At 41.6% G+C, this 20,619-nt stretch overlaps 1 protein-coding gene across 2 annotated transcripts in view; it reads right to left on the minus strand.

Moving 5' to 3' along the window:
- Positions 1-20,619, minus strand: part of ADAMTS2 (ADAM metallopeptidase with thrombospondin type 1 motif 2) — a 172,015-nt gene that overhangs the window by 98,367 nt on the left and 53,029 nt on the right. For both annotated transcript variants that reach the window (XM_085073648.1, XM_085073647.1), the window contains exon 3: positions 11,132-11,291. In XM_085073648.1, coding sequence (XP_084929774.1) covers positions 11,132-11,291 — 160 coding nt within the window. The remainder of the gene's footprint in view (positions 1-11,131; positions 11,292-20,619) is intronic.

Raw genomic sequence — 20,619 nt, forward strand, 5'->3', positions numbered from 1 at the left:
CACCAGATGCTTTCCCATGAAGTGACCTGGGTTTGCTGATCTGTGGAAGAATGGCGTTTCCAAAATGTCATGAGCTCCCACATCCAAAGAGCCATTCAAAAACCTACATCACTTAAACCATACCACCCCTTTATTCCTAAAATTCTTCACAAAGTGAAGGAAAAACTATCAGACAGAGAAAAAAAACTAAAAAAAAAAGGTTCATATTTATTTAAAAGTTAAAAAAAAAGCCCTACAGCAGCAAGGTAAACTTTCCCTGCTAAGTGTGTGAGGTGGTTTTTGAAGGAAGCACAGGGATGGGCGTTTTGGAGGCAGCTGCTTCAGGCACAAAACATTTTTCAGTGTCTCTCACATTCACAATCTGCAAACACCTTCAACAACTGCAATATGCCTCCACATGTACCACAGGAAAAAGATCTCTTTGACAGGCAAACAGATGTGGTCACAAAGTGCACAGATACCTGACGAGATTACAAGTTTAAAAAATTCCCACAGGTGTCTGTTCATAGAAACCACCACTAAGCTTGTCTTTTCAGGTTACTTTTAGACTGAGCATGTCTTACGTGCAACTCTTTGGTAAAATAATCCTTCCTCAAATGTTGAGTAAATAATCACTCCAATGTTTACAAAGCTGTGATTGTTGAAGCAAAGCTAAAATATTAGTGTTACCAGGAAAAAAAATAACCCATGTCTCTTAAAATTGACAGTCTGTAGTGACCAAACCCTGCAAAGTGGAGCAGAGCCCAGGGAAATTAATTTTGTTCCAAGGACAACTGTCTGAAGCCCAGCAGGGCTGGAGAAGGTGATCCTCAGCAGGAGGAGGCTCCTGCAGCAGGAGGGTAGTGAGGGACTGCAGAGCTGAGCCGCCAAGGACCGCTGCTCCCAGCTCCTCCCTTGCACCTGCTCCTGCGGGATTTCTGGACACCTCTCCTCACACACCCATCAGGCAACCCTGCCAAGGGCTGCTGAGAAACCTTCCCTGAAGAGCTGCCTACCTGTGGAACTGTCAGCTCTGCAGTGGGAATGAAACCCATGCCTAAACCCCTCACCATCCAGATTGTGATTAATAATTTTTTCCCCTTGAAAGCAGCACACACTGACGGGCAGCCGAGCCATGCCAGATGGTCCGAGCACACACAGAGAGCTGGAACAGGGAAGCTACTGCACAAACTCAGAGATAAAAGGAAGAGAAAGATGCATCTCAGGCTTTTAATCAAAGAACCTGCTGAAAAATTAAGTACATGGTGTTTAACCCATTAACAAACACTGCAGGTCCATGAGCTGAGCAACAGTATCATGTAGAAAACTAAGAACGTGTTGGTCTGCAAGAGGCTTCACCGTTTGCAAGGGGATGGGACAAGTGGACACCAGAACCAGGTGCCACTCCCTGAGGGTCTCTTTCAAGATACAGAGCACAGAGTCTTTGTGGGCATTGAAGAAAACCATGCAGTGATTCAATTGCCTGCCTTGGCTCCGTTGGAACATCCAACAGCTTCCATCTGGTAACTGCAGCCCTTCCAGCAATGAGGATCAGATAGCAACAGCTGGCAAGAGACTGTGGCCAGGAAGAGAGAGGAGTGGTCTGTCATTAGCATGGTGTTACCCTGGCTTAAACCAATTATCAGACCATACATTTGCTCTTATTACAATAGTAAAGTGTCAGTAATAGAGGATCAGGATGCAGGTCTGTTCAGGCAGCATTGCAGGGATAAAGAAAGCTCCTCTGTATTAACAAATAACCATTGTTTGGCTTGAAAGTCCAAGTCAGTCCTGCTGACAAACCATTTTTAAACTAACATGCAAATGTTACGTAAAACAACTCCTGAGGTTTATATTCAAATGAGCAAAGACATTTAAATTCAGACTACTACCATCAAGCATGCATGTGGGAATTTATGCTCAACACAGTTTAGGACAAAATATTTTGAAAAATAGTTATAAATCATTTGTAACATGATGATTTAGGAAAAATCGGAGTTTGTACTCATAGTTTTCAGTAACAGTTTCTGTTACTGCTTTACGCCACTTATCCCACTGTTTCAAAACAGTGTTTCTGCTCCATGGAAAAACGCAAATTTTCAAGAAGAAATTCATTCACTACTGTTACCAAACTGCAGATTCAAAGCAAATATGATCAAAAATGTTGCTGTTTTTCTCCTTGGCTAAAACACTCTTGCCTTTTAGAAATTTGGGAAAGTGGAGGGTAAAGAAGCCTTGCACGAGCTGATAGGAAAGTTAACACTGCTGTTGCTTGCTCTTCAAGTGAAAGTTATTTTTACCTAAAAAGTCCAGGCAGCTCTAAGCACTGCTTAGGGAATTCAAAACACCAAAAAAAAAAAATAGCAAGAACAAAAATAAAAAAGTAAGCAAAAGTTACAAAATGGTTATGGAAAGTTATTACCCAAAACAGGCTTTAGCTATAAACCAAGGCTGGACAGAGCAGGCACCTAATTCATACCAACCACTGGGTTGCTACAGGTGCACTGCCCACCTCCTGCAGAGTGGAACACATGCTTGGCTAAAGCAGAAACATCCAAGAAGCACGAGCTTCCCTGCTCATCCCTGCACTGGCACACACCAGGGGCAGAGTCTGGCCCAGAAAGCTGCATTTTCCTCTCACCCCATCTACAAAAGGCAGGAGAAATGCTCTGTGTGCTCCATCCTGCCAGTTCAGCCAGCAGCAGTGCTGGTGAGCAGCACAACCTGCCCTGCTGAGCTCCCCCAGCACTGCTGTGTCTCACTGACCCACACAGGACCTGTGGCTGCAAGGGGAAGGGAGGCAGGACAAGCAGTCTTGGCTGTGGGTTTAGGGCAGGGGGAAGAAGAGCTTTTACAGGGAAGGGTTGCATAACACAGTGATTAAATACATTATATGATGTATCATATACACAGTCAGCTAAAGGAACAGCCCTTTAGCTCAGGCAGTGGTTTTTACTTTGAAGGTGCTCAATGATGTCTGCAGCACCAGCTCAGGAGCACTGAAAGTTTCTCCTTTAAAACATCACTGAGCTCATGAGCAACACAGGGTTGTAGGAATGTGTTTGGTGGCAACCATGAAAATTACTGCAGGGAGAGACCAAGCCATTTGTTTCTCATTCTCCAGCTGGGCTCACACTGCCATAAACACAGAGAACCTTCCAGTGCACTTCTGCAAACACCAAGATAACAGCACCACACAGCACTGCTTCTCTGGCCAGCCCACAAGGAGCACATCTCACACAGCTGAGAACAGGCAGAACCAGCTGAAATACATTTTTAACCCTTGGACCACTTCACAAGGCCTCACATGTGGCTCTCCTGTTGTGAAAAATGATACAAATGTAGATGTTTGAAGGATATCCATCTCCCTTGCATCTCTGGACTTGCCCATCACTTTCATTTGATGATGTCTTTCAGCCTCATCAAACCACTGCATCATCATTATCATGGACAGCAGACAGAACTTATGCCACTTTTTGTCAGAAAACATTTTAAACTGAAAACGCTTATCGGCATTTTCTACTAGAGCTTATTTTAGTGATGCCTACCAGATGCTATTTTGTGTATTGTTATTAAACACAGAGTTTGAATCCCATGGCACAAACCAGCAAACACTACATGCTACCCATATTTTCGAATTCTCACTTTCAGAATCCATTTCCTAAACAGAGATACATGTTGCAGAGCACTTCCAGTTTGTCAGGACAGAATATTAAGGTCTTTCTGTGAACAAGTTTCTCCCTCTTTGAGCCTGGCAGGTCCCACTGGATCCTTGCCATCCTCTGTTTTTCTCAGCAGGTTGGACAACACGAACACAGCTTGTAAATAAACAAACCCCAACAGGATGACACTTCCCAGAAAAACACACCAGTAAATGTGAAATTGCAAAAACCTCGTGGGTGTGCACATGCATTTTCATAAGCCAAACCTCCCCACACGCCTGTGGGAGGCTGCACACCCTCACACATGACAGCTCTCACTGGGGCTCTGGAGGCAAGCTCTGACTTCCCAACTGCTGCTCCAGTGAACTCTGCCCTTCCACGAGGCTCTCACCAGCAAGACACAGGGTCAGCTCGCAGTGAAAACAAGGTTTATGTTACCCTCATCCAAAAACGCAAATATTTTGTTCTCTCTTTCCTCCCAGGAGACTGAGAAGCCAAATCCATTAAGGGTTGTGAGATCAATGGATATTAGAACGAAGAATAAAAACGAACTTTAATGAAATCTGTTGGAAATGTTTTGTCTCTATAAAAAAGAGTTGACTAAATGTAAACACAAACAAGTGATTGATCAACCTCAGTTTCACACAACCCCAAAGCTGAATTAATCGACGTAAGGGCATGAAAAGTGAAATGAGCGCTTTCTCAATACTTTTATCAGAGCTCCTCATAAAAATTTTGCAGGAGTATTTGTATGAGAACTGGAAACTTGTTTTATAGACCAATATCAGCTTTATTATCATTTTGTTATATTTAGCAACATTTGGTAATATTCAACTCCAGCTGTAAGCTGTTCACAGCAATCATTTTGGAGAGCCTTATAGAGTGTGCATTTAGCAGAGAAGCTAAAATGAACTCATCAGTTGAGAATTAATTTTATTTTTACATTAGTTATTGATACATGCAAATCAGTGATATTTAAACAAGCACAAATAATTAAGTTGTTCACCCTCAATTGATGCATATCTGAATAGAAGTAACTTGCTCCAGTAACTTGCCTCATAACCACAACAGAAACCCATTCAGAATAAAAAAAACATTTAGCCTAAGGTACAACATATCTGAATCCCAGTGAAATCAATTTGATTTAAGTACCTGCTCAAAGCTGAGCCTGCACTGAAGTGTTTCCTTGAAGTCTACGTGGCTCTCAAGCTGCCTAATGAGAAAGGCAGGAACAAGTACAGAAACTGAGTTTCTTCACATACTATTATTATGTCCCTGTATTCCAGGAAGATAATCATAGTTTAGCAACAGCTTATTACAGTTTGGTGGGGGGTGTGGGAGAGGGAGATGAGAGCTCAGTGCCAGGAACCACAGTGGAGCTGGCCCAGGTGGCAGCTCTGTGCTCCAGCTTCAGGCCACCCCACCAATTTTTACCTCTGCACAAAAGGATTTCTGTTCCTGGTGAAACAAAATGGTGCTGCAGCAACTACAGATTTGATATAATGAAGAAATAATAATGAGAAACTATTTAATGAATGTTGAATCCTTCTGGAAGCGATTTAGAGCACCTGGAAAAAGGAGATGTTTAATTAAAAGAATAATCCTTTGAAGATGCAATATACTTCCCAAAGCACTCCAAAATTCAAAAAAGCCCACTGCAAAGGTAGCCCACACAGCTTTGCTGTGGTCCTGATATGCATATGCCTCACCACGCATCTTTAGCTACACGAGCACGTCCCCATAAAAAAAACTGAGCAAAATTACTGGTATTAAGAAAAAAAATTCAATTTATTTCATAGTAGTTTTATTTCCAGGCAAAGTAAAACTGACTACCCCAGAACCACTGGGAGGGTTGACTTTTTACCTGACACCATTCTGTGGCCCAGCTAAGGCCACCTACTGAGAAAGTCCATGTCAAAAAACTCCATCAACTCTGGAGAAAGAGAGGCTATTCCTTGCATTTCCCATCCAGCACATGTAAGAGCATTGTTCATTAGCCTTCACCTAATCATCCCAGATGATTTACTGCCCTGTTATAAAAATAGAAACCTTTAGATTTTTCCCCAAAATTACTGCAAGGATCTCATTTGCCTGTGCTAGCAAAGAACTGCTTTATCAGCTGTAATGGAGATGGCTGAGAAGGATGACATCCCATGGCCTAAGACCACTCACTCTCTGGAGATTTGCCTTTTCCATGAGTGCATTAACCTTTTTTTCTGATTCAAAAGCTATTTGCAACTGAATTCTCAGTCTTCCTATCCCCAGAAATCCCCATGAATCTGCAATGTGGAATTCAGAAAAAACCCAAGACAGGAGAGAAAGACAGATGTATTTATCATGCACAGATGATGTAGGAAGGAGACAAAAAATATTGTCATCAGAGTCTTACTGACTGCAAAATAAGGGAACAGTAATTAATCAGCCAGAGTGCAGGCTGAGAGGAAATATTGATTGGATTTGGAGAAACTTCAGTTTCCTGAAGAAACTGTTCCCCTGCAAAGGTAACCAGGAAAGTTTCTGTAAATTAGAATGGCAACTGGCCAGCCAGCAGCCAATCTGAGTTGTTTCAGGCAATCCAGAAAAATATACACCAGATGCACGTTGGTTTCTAAAGAGTAATTTAAATACATTAGTAAATCAATGGCATTGACAGTTTGATGGACTATGATGGAGGAGTCTTCCCTTGAAATATCATCTCCAAAACCTGCAAAGCTCTGGCAAGTGAGTTGTTACAACTTTATCATATTTTTAACTTTCATCTTTTCAAAAAACTTCTGGAGTGGGGTTGTTTCAGCTTAAATTTACATGGATTTCTCTCCTGCTGAATTGGCCCCTGACTTGTCAGGGTTCCTAAATGTCCAAGAGTGTTGTCCTTTTGCATTGTGGAGGGACAGGAGATGCCAGTGACAGGACTGAGGAGCAGCTCTGCTCAGGTGAGGTTTGGGTGTTTCAGAAAGGAGCTGGATACCATTAAAGAGTAGAAGCAACAACTTATTTCTGTCTTTTTACCTGACGAGCAAGTGCTTATGGCCAGGGGGATGTTAGAACCCCTCAATGTAAAAAAAAAGGAAACAGTTGAAAAAATTACAAAATAAAATAAAATTAAAAATTACAGGGTTTGCCCCAGGAAGTACATCACGGGGTCACATTCAATGAGCACATCATTCAGCACCAAGGCACAAACCCTGTGCAGGTCTGAGCTCCAGCAGTCCCAAGATTTGCCATGGGAAGGGATCATAAGTCTCCTGCAGAGGCTGTGGGTTTGTCCACCCTGTCAGCCCAGAGCTATTCATGATGGGGCTTGTGTCAGAATTGGTTTGGCCATTCCAAGGGATTTAATTAGCACTTACAGAAACAACAACTTTCTGGTTTAAGCACATTTGGGGAGTTACCTTACTGTCTTCATCAGTAATAAACTGTTCTTGGCTAAGGTCATCTTTCATCTGCACAGTAAATAAATCTGTCACTAAAGCTGAGTTTCTGCTTCTCATCAATCAAGTAATACAATAAAACTCAGAGCACTGTATTTAAACAATGATTTTTAGAGAAAAGGCAAACCTTAAGGAAATTTTAGTATAATCATTTCCTCTCAGCTGATCAACATAACAGACACAGTAATTTAGCTGGGGAAATGTGATATTAAAGCTTACAAGCCTGATAATCAAATTGACTTTAGAGGCAAAAATCAAGCTGGCTTTCCAGACCTCCTCATAACCATTAATTAAATACTTACAATCTCTTCAGTTAACATCCAGAGAACATTTAAGCAAAAACCCAGCAGTTTCAAGAAAAAACAACTCTAGCTTATCTATTTAATTCCAGTTCTCTTATGTAGGTAGTTTTACTGCTATCAAGGAACATTTCTCATGTTTATAAGAAGGAATTCAACTGGAAATATTACAATATGTTCAACATGCTGCTTCTTTATATCTGGAGGAAGATAAATTATTATATGCACGCAAGCACTAAAAGCAGCTGCCAGAAAAACTAGGGGTTATTCTCACCACACCTGCAATATTTCAGCCACTACACAAAAATACTTCTCTTTCTGAAACAATTAGCTTAATTTGTAGTGAGTTCACACAGACTTTCACAGTGCTATTCTGCTGAACATTATCGCTTGCCTAAAATATGACGCTTGCATTTTTCTAGTACATTACCAAATAGCATTGTTTGAGAGGGGAAGACCAGGCAGAAGTATTACACCCCGAGCTCTGTGATTCTCCCAAACACCAGATAATCCCACACCAGTCAAAACAAATTATTCGAGTTGCCAAAACAAGTAGTTACATTTCCCAGTCTTCTGATAAGGTTTTACGTAAATGCAGAAGCAAACCTGGCACGGCCTGAGATCAGGGCAGGGCAGATGTCTCGCAGCACATTCCACTTCTCAAAACTCTGCACGTCAGCAGAGCCTTCATAACACAAGATGCACACCTTGATCTCTGCAGGGCTTAGGAGGTTGTGAGGTTTGTTTATAATTTTTAGACAGATGGAATAAAATCTCGATTCCTCTTGTTGTAAAAGATAGATAACAGCACATGGAAAATGCTAGAAAAAATCCATCGCACCACATCTGCTGACATAATCTAGAATTTATTTCCATGGTGGGGAAAATGCAATTTTTTGTTTGGGTTTTTTTGTTTTGAATGGATCTTCCATTAGTCCTGTCTGTCTTTTGGGGAAGTTCAGCTGCCCACCGGCCTCAGGGATTCTGTCTCCTGTCCTGCAGCCCCATGTTGGAGCTCCTTGCCTGGGCAGCCACAGGGATGTACATTGACTTGGGGTATGGAGTTCTTTAATAAATCACCCTCCAAAACAACTGCATTTAGTAGTAAATCCCAAACCCTTGTGCCATGGGAGGTCCAGTGTGACCACTGCCCACTGCAGACCCAAGACCTTGAAATGACAACTGACCCTCTCAACTCCAAGTTCATGGAGCTTTCAATTCCTTCACCTCCTGTTACCCTGAGGAGGGAACATCTTGTCCTATTTCTTGTGAAAAGAGTGCCAGAGATAGGAATATTTATAAGGCATTTGTATCTATCTATCCAAACCAAAACATTCAAAAATCATGACTCACAATCCCCTCCCAAATCATGGGATTAAATTAACATATCATGGGATTTTGAAAGATGCTGTTTTAAAAATTATGGAATACATAAACTTTGTGTCACGCATTACCTTAAAATATTTACACAGCCAGAAACTACACATTTTTATCAACAGTTAAAAGAACCAGAAGCTCACCTAGGGAAAAAAAATCATCACATATTCATAAGATTCCTGGAGGCTGGACTTTTAAAAATAGTCCAAGTGTTACAATTCATCACATGTAAATTTATGGGATTTGGCAACAATGCAGTTGTCTCCAGGGATGTTGGAAAGAAGGGGAGTGCTCTTGGTTAACCTTTTTTTTTTTGATAGATACAGCATGCTGAAAGTTCCCTACTAAGTATTTCCTAACTCAGCCCATCGATCAGTTTAGAGCACTATGGAAATACATAGCAGAGAGTGCTTATCAATGCCCAATCACTAAATGTTTTGGTGTTTGTTAACCAAAACTCGATGCATTCTGGAAAAAGACCAAGTAGAAAATAAAATTACACTTTCTGAAAGCACATCCTGCCCATGCCTTTTGCCTGGAGCAATCAGTGGTGGGAAGCCAGGTTTAATAAAATGTAGAGAACAAACCATTTTAGAGTGGTTGTTCACTTTTTTTGTTAAAGGCAAAGACAATTTCATGGAAAAAATCCCCTTTACAGTATAGTTTTTGTTTTTACTGATTTTGGTAACAGTGGGGTTTCTTTCCAAAATAAAAACTCACCTTTAATCAAGTTTACAAATCAAAAGGTGATGGGGTGGAAGGGAAGATTACTGCCCTTGGCATTTTTTCCTTAGTTTAAAAACTTGAAACACCTGCTGTTCCAGACAAGGTCACTGCTGCATCTCAGCCCAGCCTGCACAAGTTCAGCCTCCCTTTTGCTTTTCAGTCCCACAGTGCTGGCTGGTGGCTGTGATTACTTTGTGCCTTGGAACCAGAGTTTACAAACTGCAGCCATGACATAGGTGAGGTGACAGACAACAAGTCTGGTGGCATCAGACACGGTGTGTGGCTTTGCTGCATCTCAGACACTGCTGTCAGAGCCTCCTTGAGCAGGTACCAGGTGCCAGTAACTGGAGCTGATCTACAGTTTGTGCTTTTCTACGCACCAGACTCCCACTCCTGAGGAATATTTACCATCCAAAACCAAAAATACTGCCATAAGGTGTGAACAACATCAAGTCTCTTTTGTTTAAGAGGAAACGCACTGAGCGGCTGGTATTTTCCAACATGAAATAATTTTATAAACATCTACTAATTGAGCAACTTCCATCATACTTACCAGCCAGTCCTTCTGGGATTGTGACACTGAGACTTCTGCATTGCCCAGCTCTGCTCCACAGTGAATACAATGGCAACCAGAAGAACCCAGCAAAGCACTCTGCCAGTCACAAAATTCACAGCTCATTTCCAAAGTGGAGAGTAAAAGTTGGTTGAATGCTATTGCTTACTTTTGTTTTAATCTTTGTTCCAACCTGAACACTGAGAAATTTATATTGTTCACATGGCCCTAATTTCAGTGTGTCACCCCTTTGGCTCTCTGTCCCATCCTTCCTATACTTGAAACCCCATTACACTGAAATAAGATAATACTAGGGTATGAGTGAGGAACAACTCTGCAGTTTGGTACACACATTTGGAACAAAAATGTAGCTATTTTGTTGTTTTCACTCAAATGACCCAGTTAATTTCAGTGTTAACATCAGCTGTCAAAACATCCACTTAGCACATTTGCATCCCTTATTTATTCAGAAAAAAAAGGTGCAATAACCAAGCAGTTATCAGAGAAACAGAAACACTACACAGAATGGGTGTTTATGTTATTCTTGTTATTCCATCACTGTCTATCACATACTTAGTACATTGAATTCCACGCTTGGCAACACATAAATAAATCAAGAAAGTTTGTGTTCGTACTGGAGACACAATTATTTTCCTGTCGGGACTAATCCAGCCCAGTGAAGGCACTGTCAATGAAGCTCATGTACCATGTCAGCCTTGGTGTCTTCATTGCAGCCTTCCAGCACAGCCTCTGCAAAGCCAGCACTGCCACCTGTCCCCACAGGCACAGCCACCTCTGCACTGCTGTGTCACCTACCATTCCCTTCCTCTGCCCGGACCCAGGGCTCGGGGGGACACACAACTTTGTGTTGGCCACCTCTGGAGTCAAAGAAACTCTTCAAAGCAAAGACAGTCCCACCATCCCGGAGGTGGTTTCGCCTGCTGCAATGTTTGCTTAGCCCATGCAAAGTGTTCAACTCCTTCCCTACTTTTCCTTCCTTGGAGGGAGAAGAACACACTTCCACTTTGAAGGATGAAAAAGCCAGAGGCAGCAGATCACATTGGCTACATGCCTTCAGCCACACTTGGCCACAGCCTGCCTTACCTCTGTACACGGTATCCACGTTCTCCAAAGGGAGCTGCTTCTTGGCGGCTGCTCTGCGATAGACCACGTGTGTTCTGCCTCCTCCCTCCTCCTCCTCCTGGGCCCCTCTCTCCAGAGGCTCGATGAAGAACTCGTCCTTGTCCGTGCGAATCATGCCAGCCTGCAGCGACAGGGCAGAGATGGAACACTTTGCATTACTGCACATACAGCAGACGCTGCGAGTAAACAGCTACAATATGCTTAAGCACACTTTAGTGCTCTCCAGAGAGCAATTAGGATGCAGAGAGGAAACCAGGTGAATTCTTTATTAGAGCAAAACGAAGCATCATTTCCCCAACTTGACAAGAAAGGACAAAAGGTACAACCCTTAACCAAAAGGAACAACCCTGAACCAAAAGGATTTCTCCTTGAGCCACATGAGCCAAGTATAGGTCTAAGAATTCAAACTGGACACAGGAGAAATCTCAACACTGACACACTTCATCTGCTATCTGAGCTTCTGGGAGCCTAAATCCTCTGCTCAGTGAAGCCATACCTCAACCTTCCAGAAGAACCAGTTTGGCTCTTTAGAACCCAGTATCCTCATTTGAAATAAGTAACATCTAAACATTCTTATCATACTCCAGCACTAAAGTTCTCATACAACACATATTTTTCTTCTACAAGCAGCAAACTACATTCCTACTGCTATAAATACGGTATGTTCACTGGTTCCCTCCTTGGAAAAATGTCAGGTTCATTTGTCATGTCTTAACTTACATTAGGCAAGGTTTCCAGTCCCAGAATTCATATATATAATGTATACAAAAACAGATTGAAGAGGAAGGATTAAAGAAGTAAAATTATGTTGAAGCAATTTGAGCTGATGCCATCCTGCCTGTATAGAGGAAACTGAATTTGAAATCATGTCCTGTTTCTTCTTATCTAATTTAGATTCTGCATCAGACACAGAAAAGGTGAGAGGCTCAGCAGCTCAAGGAAGCCAAGACAACCAAGCAAATAAGTGCTGAACCCACAGATACAGCAACTGATCTTTTACTGTAAAGTGGAATACATGAGAAATTCAGACTTAAATTTACTCTCCTTTTAATGTTATTCTAATTGCATTAAACACACATTTCTTCTGGATATTAAATATTATATCCAGAAATTTGGAAATCTTTTTATGATAAATGCACAACTAAGCAGCAAGAAGGAGCAAGCATTTGCAAGTTCAACAGCACAGGTTACAATGCACACACTATATGTACACCCAGGAGAAACACACTGAGAGTGTGTTTCACATTGACTGTCATGTGAAAAAAATGTGATTTTTGCAGGCAAAAGGTTTTTGCAAGCAAAAAAACCCCATAGTTGTGCACATGTTCCTATGTATTTTTGGATTCATTAAGGCTAATATTAACTAAGCAACTAGTGCCAGACCTTAGTTTGGAATGTAGACCATAATTCAGGATATTGGGGGAAACACTGCTGTACACTGTGTGCAGCAGGGAATACTGATGGGAGTTTGGAGGAATTTAGATCTAAGAAAATGAACAGATAAGCAACTTTTACAATCAGCAGCTGAGCTGATTGGACAGAACAACTGTTATAGGTGAACCTTAGCTTCCAGGGCATGGTGGCCTTTTGGAAATAAAAACAGTTGGTCAGAGTGAATTCTCCTCCCTGAGAAGATGAAGGTGACACCCTGGCACAGGCTGTAAGACTAAACAGAAGAGATATTTGAATGCTGGATCCCAAGACATAAAACCAGTGCTCAAAAATCGACATTTCCAGCAGATCATTGTGCCTGGTACTTTTGCATGCAGGGCAATCCACATGGCCCTGGAAGCTGCCAAAGAGCAGGACATCCATCAGGTGCTCTCATTCCACACTCTGCTTCTTGGATGGACATGACACCTCCCTGTACATCCCCACGGCAGCATCCCCCCAATTCTGTTGGGGTGTAGAAAGGAGGGAATTTAACCTTCAAACATAGAATCATAGAATCTCCTTGGTTGGAAGGGCACCCCAAGGACCTCAAAGCCCTGCATAGCTGAATATTTCTTTTCTCATTTTAATCTTGGACTACACTGGTATTTCTCTTCTTCTTTAGTGCTGAGAAACACATCAATTATTTTTGATCATAATTATTAGGAAAGAATGTGTGTTTGAACTGTAAAAGAACTTTATATATTTACATATTGCATGTCCTACACAGTCTTTGATTTAGCCAGCATATTGTCATGAAATAACATAAGAAAGAATGGCTGTTTCAGACTTTGAGAAGAAAATTCATTTAGATGGCAAGGCAGAGTTCCTACAGCAATCCACAGTTCAAGTCATCTGCCTAATAATATAACCACAGCTATAAATGATTCATTAAGAAATATGTGGGGCTCCTGAAAGTCTCCACCACACATTTCCTTACTGCTTTGAGCAAGACATTTAACCTCTCTACTTCCATTTCTCCACCTCTGAACCAGGATAACAACAGTCTTGCAGGATAATTACAAGGCCTGATTTGGGGGTTTTTTTTGCCAAATGCTTTGAACATGAAAAGCTCAAGATGAATCACCTAATGCATTTTTTTCTGATACTACTCAGAACACCCTCAAAAAGCTACCACGAAAGGGAGATTGCTTCTAGCCATCAACTCAACACCAGTATTGCACACAGCCAAGCGAGCGATAGGGCAGCAAACGAGGCAGCAGGGGTTTGCTCACATCCTTCACCTTCACCCTTCATCAGTCTTGCTCTTACCCACAGCTGCCTGTGCCAGCCCATCATGCCAAGACAACTGTCAGACAACCACCAAGCTTGTGATGACAACAGAGAGCATTAAAGTTGCTGCAATTTCCTGAAGAATGCCTCTGGATGACTAAAAGAGAAATGCTGTATTGTTTGAGAACACCTGTGCCTTCCCTTCCACTGGAAGGGCTTCAGAAAATTCTTGGACCATCATCATCTGGGCATTTACCCCACAAGATGTGAGAACAGATTTAAGCTTTTCAATTACCAGTTTCCCCAAAAGTTCTGAACAGAATCACAGCAAGTGCTTTCACTAAGAGCTTAAAAGTACCTGCTAGCAACAGTGTTTTTCTATCCTACAGGGCCAACCACCCATTCCAGGAATGTTGTACCTCCAGGCATTATGGATTAGCAGTGCTCACCCTGCACTACCACCCTGAAGACACTCAAACACTGTGTAATTCAGAACCAGGCATGGGATTGTGCACCTCCACAAAAAGGAAGTCCAATTCTGGAAAAAAACCTCTAAGCTCTAACAACTTCCCCTCTTCTTCTGGGACTTTTAACTTGAAACTAAGCTGAATATGAGAATATTGATGATGGCAGCAGCAACTGTGTCCTGTGACTAGTGAAAATATAAATTAATAGAAAAATGTTTGCCTTTGTAATCCAGCAAATTGTAGCAAAGAGCCTACAATATCCCACTGCTTCCCAAAGCGGGACATCCCCAGGCCTTCCTTCCACAGGCTTTTAGATCCCAGCTGCAAATTACTCGAGTCAAGCACTGCTTGGCACTCATTAATATGCATTAAAGACTAGAGCAGAAAACACTTAATCAAAAGGAAACGGCAGTTCAGAGAATCAAAACCTCTGCCAAGGTTAGCAAGGCGGTTATTTAGAAGTGAAAGCCGCGCAGGAAAAAATTCACAAGGAAGACTGAGAGTGACTGTCCTGTCTAATTATGACACAAATTACACTGATAAGCCACAAATGAGTCCACTGCATCACACAGAGTTGGGGTCTGGAGTTCTACTAATCTCTTTGAGGGTAACAAGGCTCCTTGGAGATCTCCTCCCAAGGCTTTCAAGGACCACAGGACCTACATATATTGGCAGTGGCTGCAGCCACACGGGCTTTGTGCTCAGGTTAATGACACCAATCCCTTCCCACACAACAGAGATCTCCTCTCCAGCCCAGGAGACCTGCCGGTGCTTTGCCACCACACCACAGAGCTCAGCTGAACAGCAGGCTTCTTCTCCCATCTCCTCAACATCCCCAGCCCCTCGTGCATCTCTAAAGACATTCTTCAGAAGCCTAATTTGACAGAAAAACTGTCTGGCATATTTAGATCTACAGAAAACTCCAGGTTTTGGAGCGTTAGCTCCTGTGGATAATTAAATGTCTCTCTGGCTCTGCACTTGGTGAGCGACTTAATTGTCTGCTCATTGCCATTCACATCACAGCTCCCTGTTCTGGGCTGTAATGAAGGAAACCATCCAGCGGCTGCTTCAGGACTCCAGAGCCTCAGCCCATCCTGCAACCACAAGTTTAATTAATGTTCATTTTCTTCCTCATTAGTACAGCTTTACAAAGTTTCTTATTGTCATATAAAGGCAGATTTACGTCCCAATATCTGAGCACATGATACAGATAGGAAGATAAAATTAAATGTGAACAAACCTGAAATTAATAATAATAAAAAATCCACGTGTCTGGTTAATTAAGTAAATCAGTAACCTACAAAACCAGCATTTCAGAAACTCTGAGAAACAGCATTTCTGTAAATAGAGAAAACACTAATTTTTCTGAGTATTTGATTCTCAAAGAGGTAACTAGAAAAATTACTCATCTGTGAATGAACAAATCCTAAATACCATCTTGAAATATCGATTATTTTCTAGAGACAAAAGTGTGGTGCAAACTATCTGATATTTAACCTCAGTGCTTGGGTTACAAGCTTGCACTCCCTGCAATGCCAATGAACACTCCAGATGGGAACTGGCAATATGGGATTCTCCCAAAAATCAATTCACAGAGAAGCTGAGAGAGACTGGCATTTAAAAGTAGAGTTGTCAAAATTACTGTGTAAATGACTTGAAAGGGGAAATATTTATCTTTTCAGGACAAGATATTGGACAAAGTCTTATTCCATGTTTATATCAACATGTCTGTACCCTAAACACAGCAGTTCCACGTTTGACCAAAGTGGCAATAGCAAGCACAGAATTTGAAAGCAAATCCCACAGGTTACTGTCATGATCCTTCTCTAGGTCTTAGAGCCACAGGAGCATGCTTTTTCCAAACAATAGCAGATGTGTCCTCCCCATAAAGCCAAGTACAGAAGCACTCTGCTCAGTTACACTGGAATGAACCTGATGCACCAGGAGCTCCAATGACTGGAGCAAGATCAACAAGGAAGTCTGTGGCAGAGCTAAGGACATAACACAGACCTTCCAAATTCATCCCTGCCCATGTGGGATCTCTCAGTATTTTCCCTTCTGCAATGTGTTCATTCCCAATCACACAGCACATTGATTCAGGAACAGATGTGTTTGGTGTTTTACTTCCATTCAGCTTCATCCATGTAGATAACAATGCAAAAAACCCCAAAAACCTCCTCATGTCATATTTACATTTGATTCTTTGAGAACATGCCCGGAACTACTGAAGCATTGCAGAGGAAGAATTGAGCAGTGCTGCAAATTCATCTTCCTTTACAATGAAAGGACGTACTGAAGGAATTGTGGCAAATATTTGGAACATACTGGCATTTACTGGATGTTGCTGCGGCCCTAAAGCTACACTGATCTATTCAGGCCCAGGCTGGATAGGAAAGAAAGTTTTCAATGGACCAGATATATTTTTGTTACTGTTAGTATTTTTCAGCTTTTTTTTCAAGTAGGTTTTTGTTAGGTCATGTTATTTCCACATAACCTCAAAAATAATTAAGAGGGAGAATAATTATGAGAGACAGAACCTGAAGGGCAACCCAATGGAAGCTGTGTGTTTCTTAGGGCCCCTATTTCTCCTCTGCATGAGGATAAGGTCACATTTTTACTGCACTTTGAGATCTCCTAATGAACAGTGCCATACAGGAGCTATTGCTACTGAGAGCTCTTTCATGACAGGCTGCTTTCTACTGTCCTTGCTGCTCAAGGGAGGATGGGTATCCATCCATTCATGCATCTATGTGCTTCCACTGCTACCAAAAATAAAATTTTGTCCCTGGAGCCCAGCTTAGTCACTACACAATTGCAGGTGTGATTGATAACAGCGGGGGAACAAATCTGAGCCAATATAACCTGAAGTTAAGAGAGCTGCATAAGTTTTTAGCAGATGGGAATCTGGACCCAAATCTTGCAGTTGCATGGTATAATTCATTCTGGAAACTCAAAAGCATTTTCTGTGGTTTTTAAGAGACACAATAGTGAGACAGACTGTGTCTCATTCTCAGTGAACCATCGAGAAAACAGACACAATTAAAGGGATTTCACAAAGCGATGCCAGCAGATTCCAAGACAAGGCTCCTGGCCAAAGTGCCTGGCTTTTACCAGAGAGCAATGCTAAAAACATTGCTTCCAATTTCTTTGCCTTTACAAGAAAATTACCAAATTCTCACCTCTGTCACTCAGCGCCTGCCCAGGGCCAGCAGCAGCAGCAGAGCAGGGCACAACCCCAAGCACTTACCTCCAGTAAATCTCCTGCCTCTGACCTCCACAACCTGCCCCATCCTAGCAACTATGCACCTATGAATCCTCATAGATCCCAAGAGATAAATCTAATTTTCAACAAGTTTAGGTAATATACAAACCCACAACTTTCTGTATTTGCCTCAGATACTCCTTTTGCAGAGCACAGCCTGCAAAAGTACAGCAGAGGCTTCAGAGCAGGGAAATTCAGAGCAGATCTCCCTGCAGCTGCTATCCAGGGAATAGCTTGGCACCTTTGCCAGGTTGGCTTCCACCTTTCGGATACCTTCACCACCACCAGCAGGAACCTCATAGTCCATGAGCCCAACTGCAAAAGTGTTACAATTCTGCAGCTTTCCAAACAGACACAAGCAGTTCTTTTAGCTAAAATGATGCATAAGCGAGAATATTTTGGAAAGTCTCTAGGCTTGATGTCCACAGGTATGTGTAATTCCAAGTGGGAGAGAGGTGAGTTATTAAATAGCTGTTAAGAATGAAAATGATAAATGTGGCAGATCTCTCAGACTCAGGGGATTGCAAACTCAATTGCTGTTGTTGCAAGCAGGGAATAGTAATTGCAGTGCCCTGCAACAGAGTTTCTCAACTTTAATCTTTCAGGGAGGAAAAGCATGAATATCAAGTCCATGAATTCACTAACAGCAAGATCCAAAAAGATTAACTTTCCCAATTTTAACACACGGAACCATTTGAAATAAAGCATTTCTGAGGACACTTTGACAAAACACATGGTTGAGTCCTACCCTCAGCAATAAAACTTAATTGACATTCTGCAAAAAAACAGAACAAGTCTGACTGGAAAGCTCTTCAGCTCAAACCCTCACAAAATGGGACAATTGCTATACAAGTTTCTTTTCAAAAATGTATTTGCTTAAGGCACAAATCACCCACTTAAGTCAACTGGTGTCACATTCAGAAATCTCAAGGCCAGAATTTATAAATGGATTCATAAATACTAAAGCAGTTTAGTCTGATGTTCTATATAAGACAGGCCAAAGACTTTTCACCAAAGCACCATTGCAGCCTCCCAAAAACTGTCTTTATCCTGAATTCAGCAGGGCTAGAAAAGATCCATTAATGGGTAGGAAACAGAGTCCAGGTCTTTGCTATGATAAACAAGATAAAAAGATCTAGACCACAGAAACTGCCTAAAAAGGTTTACTATATTAAAAAAAAAAAAGTTTAATAAATTCATCATAGTAGAAACTCAGCATTTAAAGTAATTTCAAATTATCTTATAAAAATCCTGACTCTGTCCTTGGGAAGATGTTCTGCAGCAACATTTCACATTCCAGGAATGTGTGAGCTGCAGAGCACAAGCTGCAGGGCAGCAGGAGCCAGCCTGGCCTGGGTAATTCCCATCTCCTGCTCCTCCCAGTGCCACCCCACCCGTTCTGGCACAGCAGCCCCAGTGCCCACCCCATGAGCAGGTTCAGGGAGCTCACCCCAAAATCCCCACCCTGGGAAGTTGTGCTCCTTGGCAGAACCTGGTCTGCGGCCTCTGACATTTGCTAGCTCAGAGAAGGCAAGAGCCCCAAGCAGGTCCCACCTGGGAGAGAGCATCTCACACACATCCCATACTGTTCCATGCAACAGCTCATAACCCAAATCCAGCCACATGTCTGGATTTGTGGCTGGGAAATCAGACAGGGCCTTTGCTAAATGCAAGCTTTACTCTAACAGGATGCCCATAAGAGTGCAGGAAAACAAAAGTAACAAAAGGTTGCTGCAGCTGGGGCTTGTTTTTCTTTTCACATTCTATAGCCAGGCTCACTGTAACCTTTTTCTCTTACCATGTATTGCAGAAACGAACCTGGAAAGCAGTTTTTCAAATGAGAGCACAAAAACCTAATGAGAGATGAGCTTTCAATTTTATACTGCACTCAGTTGTAGGCTCCCAGTACAAGATGTCAACAAAGTGCAAGATACAGTACAGAAACGAAAATAATTAATCCCTGGAGGAACAGTCTTATTAAGAAGGATTAAATCAAAAAATTAATGTGCACGATTTGTCTGTATGACAAAGACGAAGGGAGGCATATGATAACTCTCCAAGATCTGAAAGCATAGAAAGAATAAAAATTGCTTATGAAAACAGCTTGGACATTGCTTATGAGAAAAGCTTGAAAACAAACAAAAAAAGAAACTCTGACAATAAATTTTTAGCCTGCAATGTTATAGACAGTCTTATGCAAAACCAACTCAAAACTTGTCCTTAGAAATCTTTGAATTACCAAACCTTATTGTTTCCTTATTGTTTACACTGTACTAGTACCTACAGTTCAAGGATCAAGGTTTAGGCATCGTACAACAACAAAGATATTTTAGCAGACTTCTGCAGAGCAAGAAATAAAGAATATCAGCTGAGTCCAAAACAGGCTCAGGGAGCTCAGCGGTAGCTGGTGATCTACGTCCTTGGAAAAGCAAAATCCAGCATGAGCTAGGTTATGACACCAAAGGCAGTAATTTACTACTGGCTGGTTTTGAAGACAAGATAAAGCCTCACATGGACATCAGGTCCAAAACAGTGGGGCTCATGTGATTTTCTTTCCCTCATTTTGATCGCCTCCATTTTTTTAATGTTTTTTGCTGCTTTAATTTTTCCAGATATTTTTTCTCCTCTCCTCCCTCTAAAGCTGCAGCTACTAATAAAACAACTTAATATTGTGTGAATTGAAGAACAAGAATGTTCCCTCTGTTGCTTAGACTATGGCTCCAGTAACCATAAACTTTTCAGCATACTCCAAGCAGCACAAAAGGACTTATATTACCTACATGCATACACATAACTCTAAAGGACAAAACCACAGTTAGATAATAACTGTAGAAACCTGAAAAAATAGCAAGTGTTGCAGTAGAAGGTAGACTGGTAGTAACATTTTATTTTGGAACACAAAAAGCACCTATACTCTTATGCAAAAGTTAAAGGTGTCTGTTTTCCCAAAATAAATAGAAATTAATATCCATCAGCACTCAGGAAGTTGGAAGTTGGACACAACATACTTTTGAGTCAAATGGAGCCTGTAAAGGAACATAACAGAGTATGGAAAA

This window comes from Lichenostomus cassidix, chromosome 13 (assembly GCF_008360975.1).
Source record: "Lichenostomus cassidix isolate B80296 chromosome 13, HeHo_3.0, whole genome shotgun sequence".
In the NCBI taxonomy this organism is placed as follows: Eukaryota; Metazoa; Chordata; class Aves; order Passeriformes; family Meliphagidae; genus Lichenostomus; species Lichenostomus cassidix.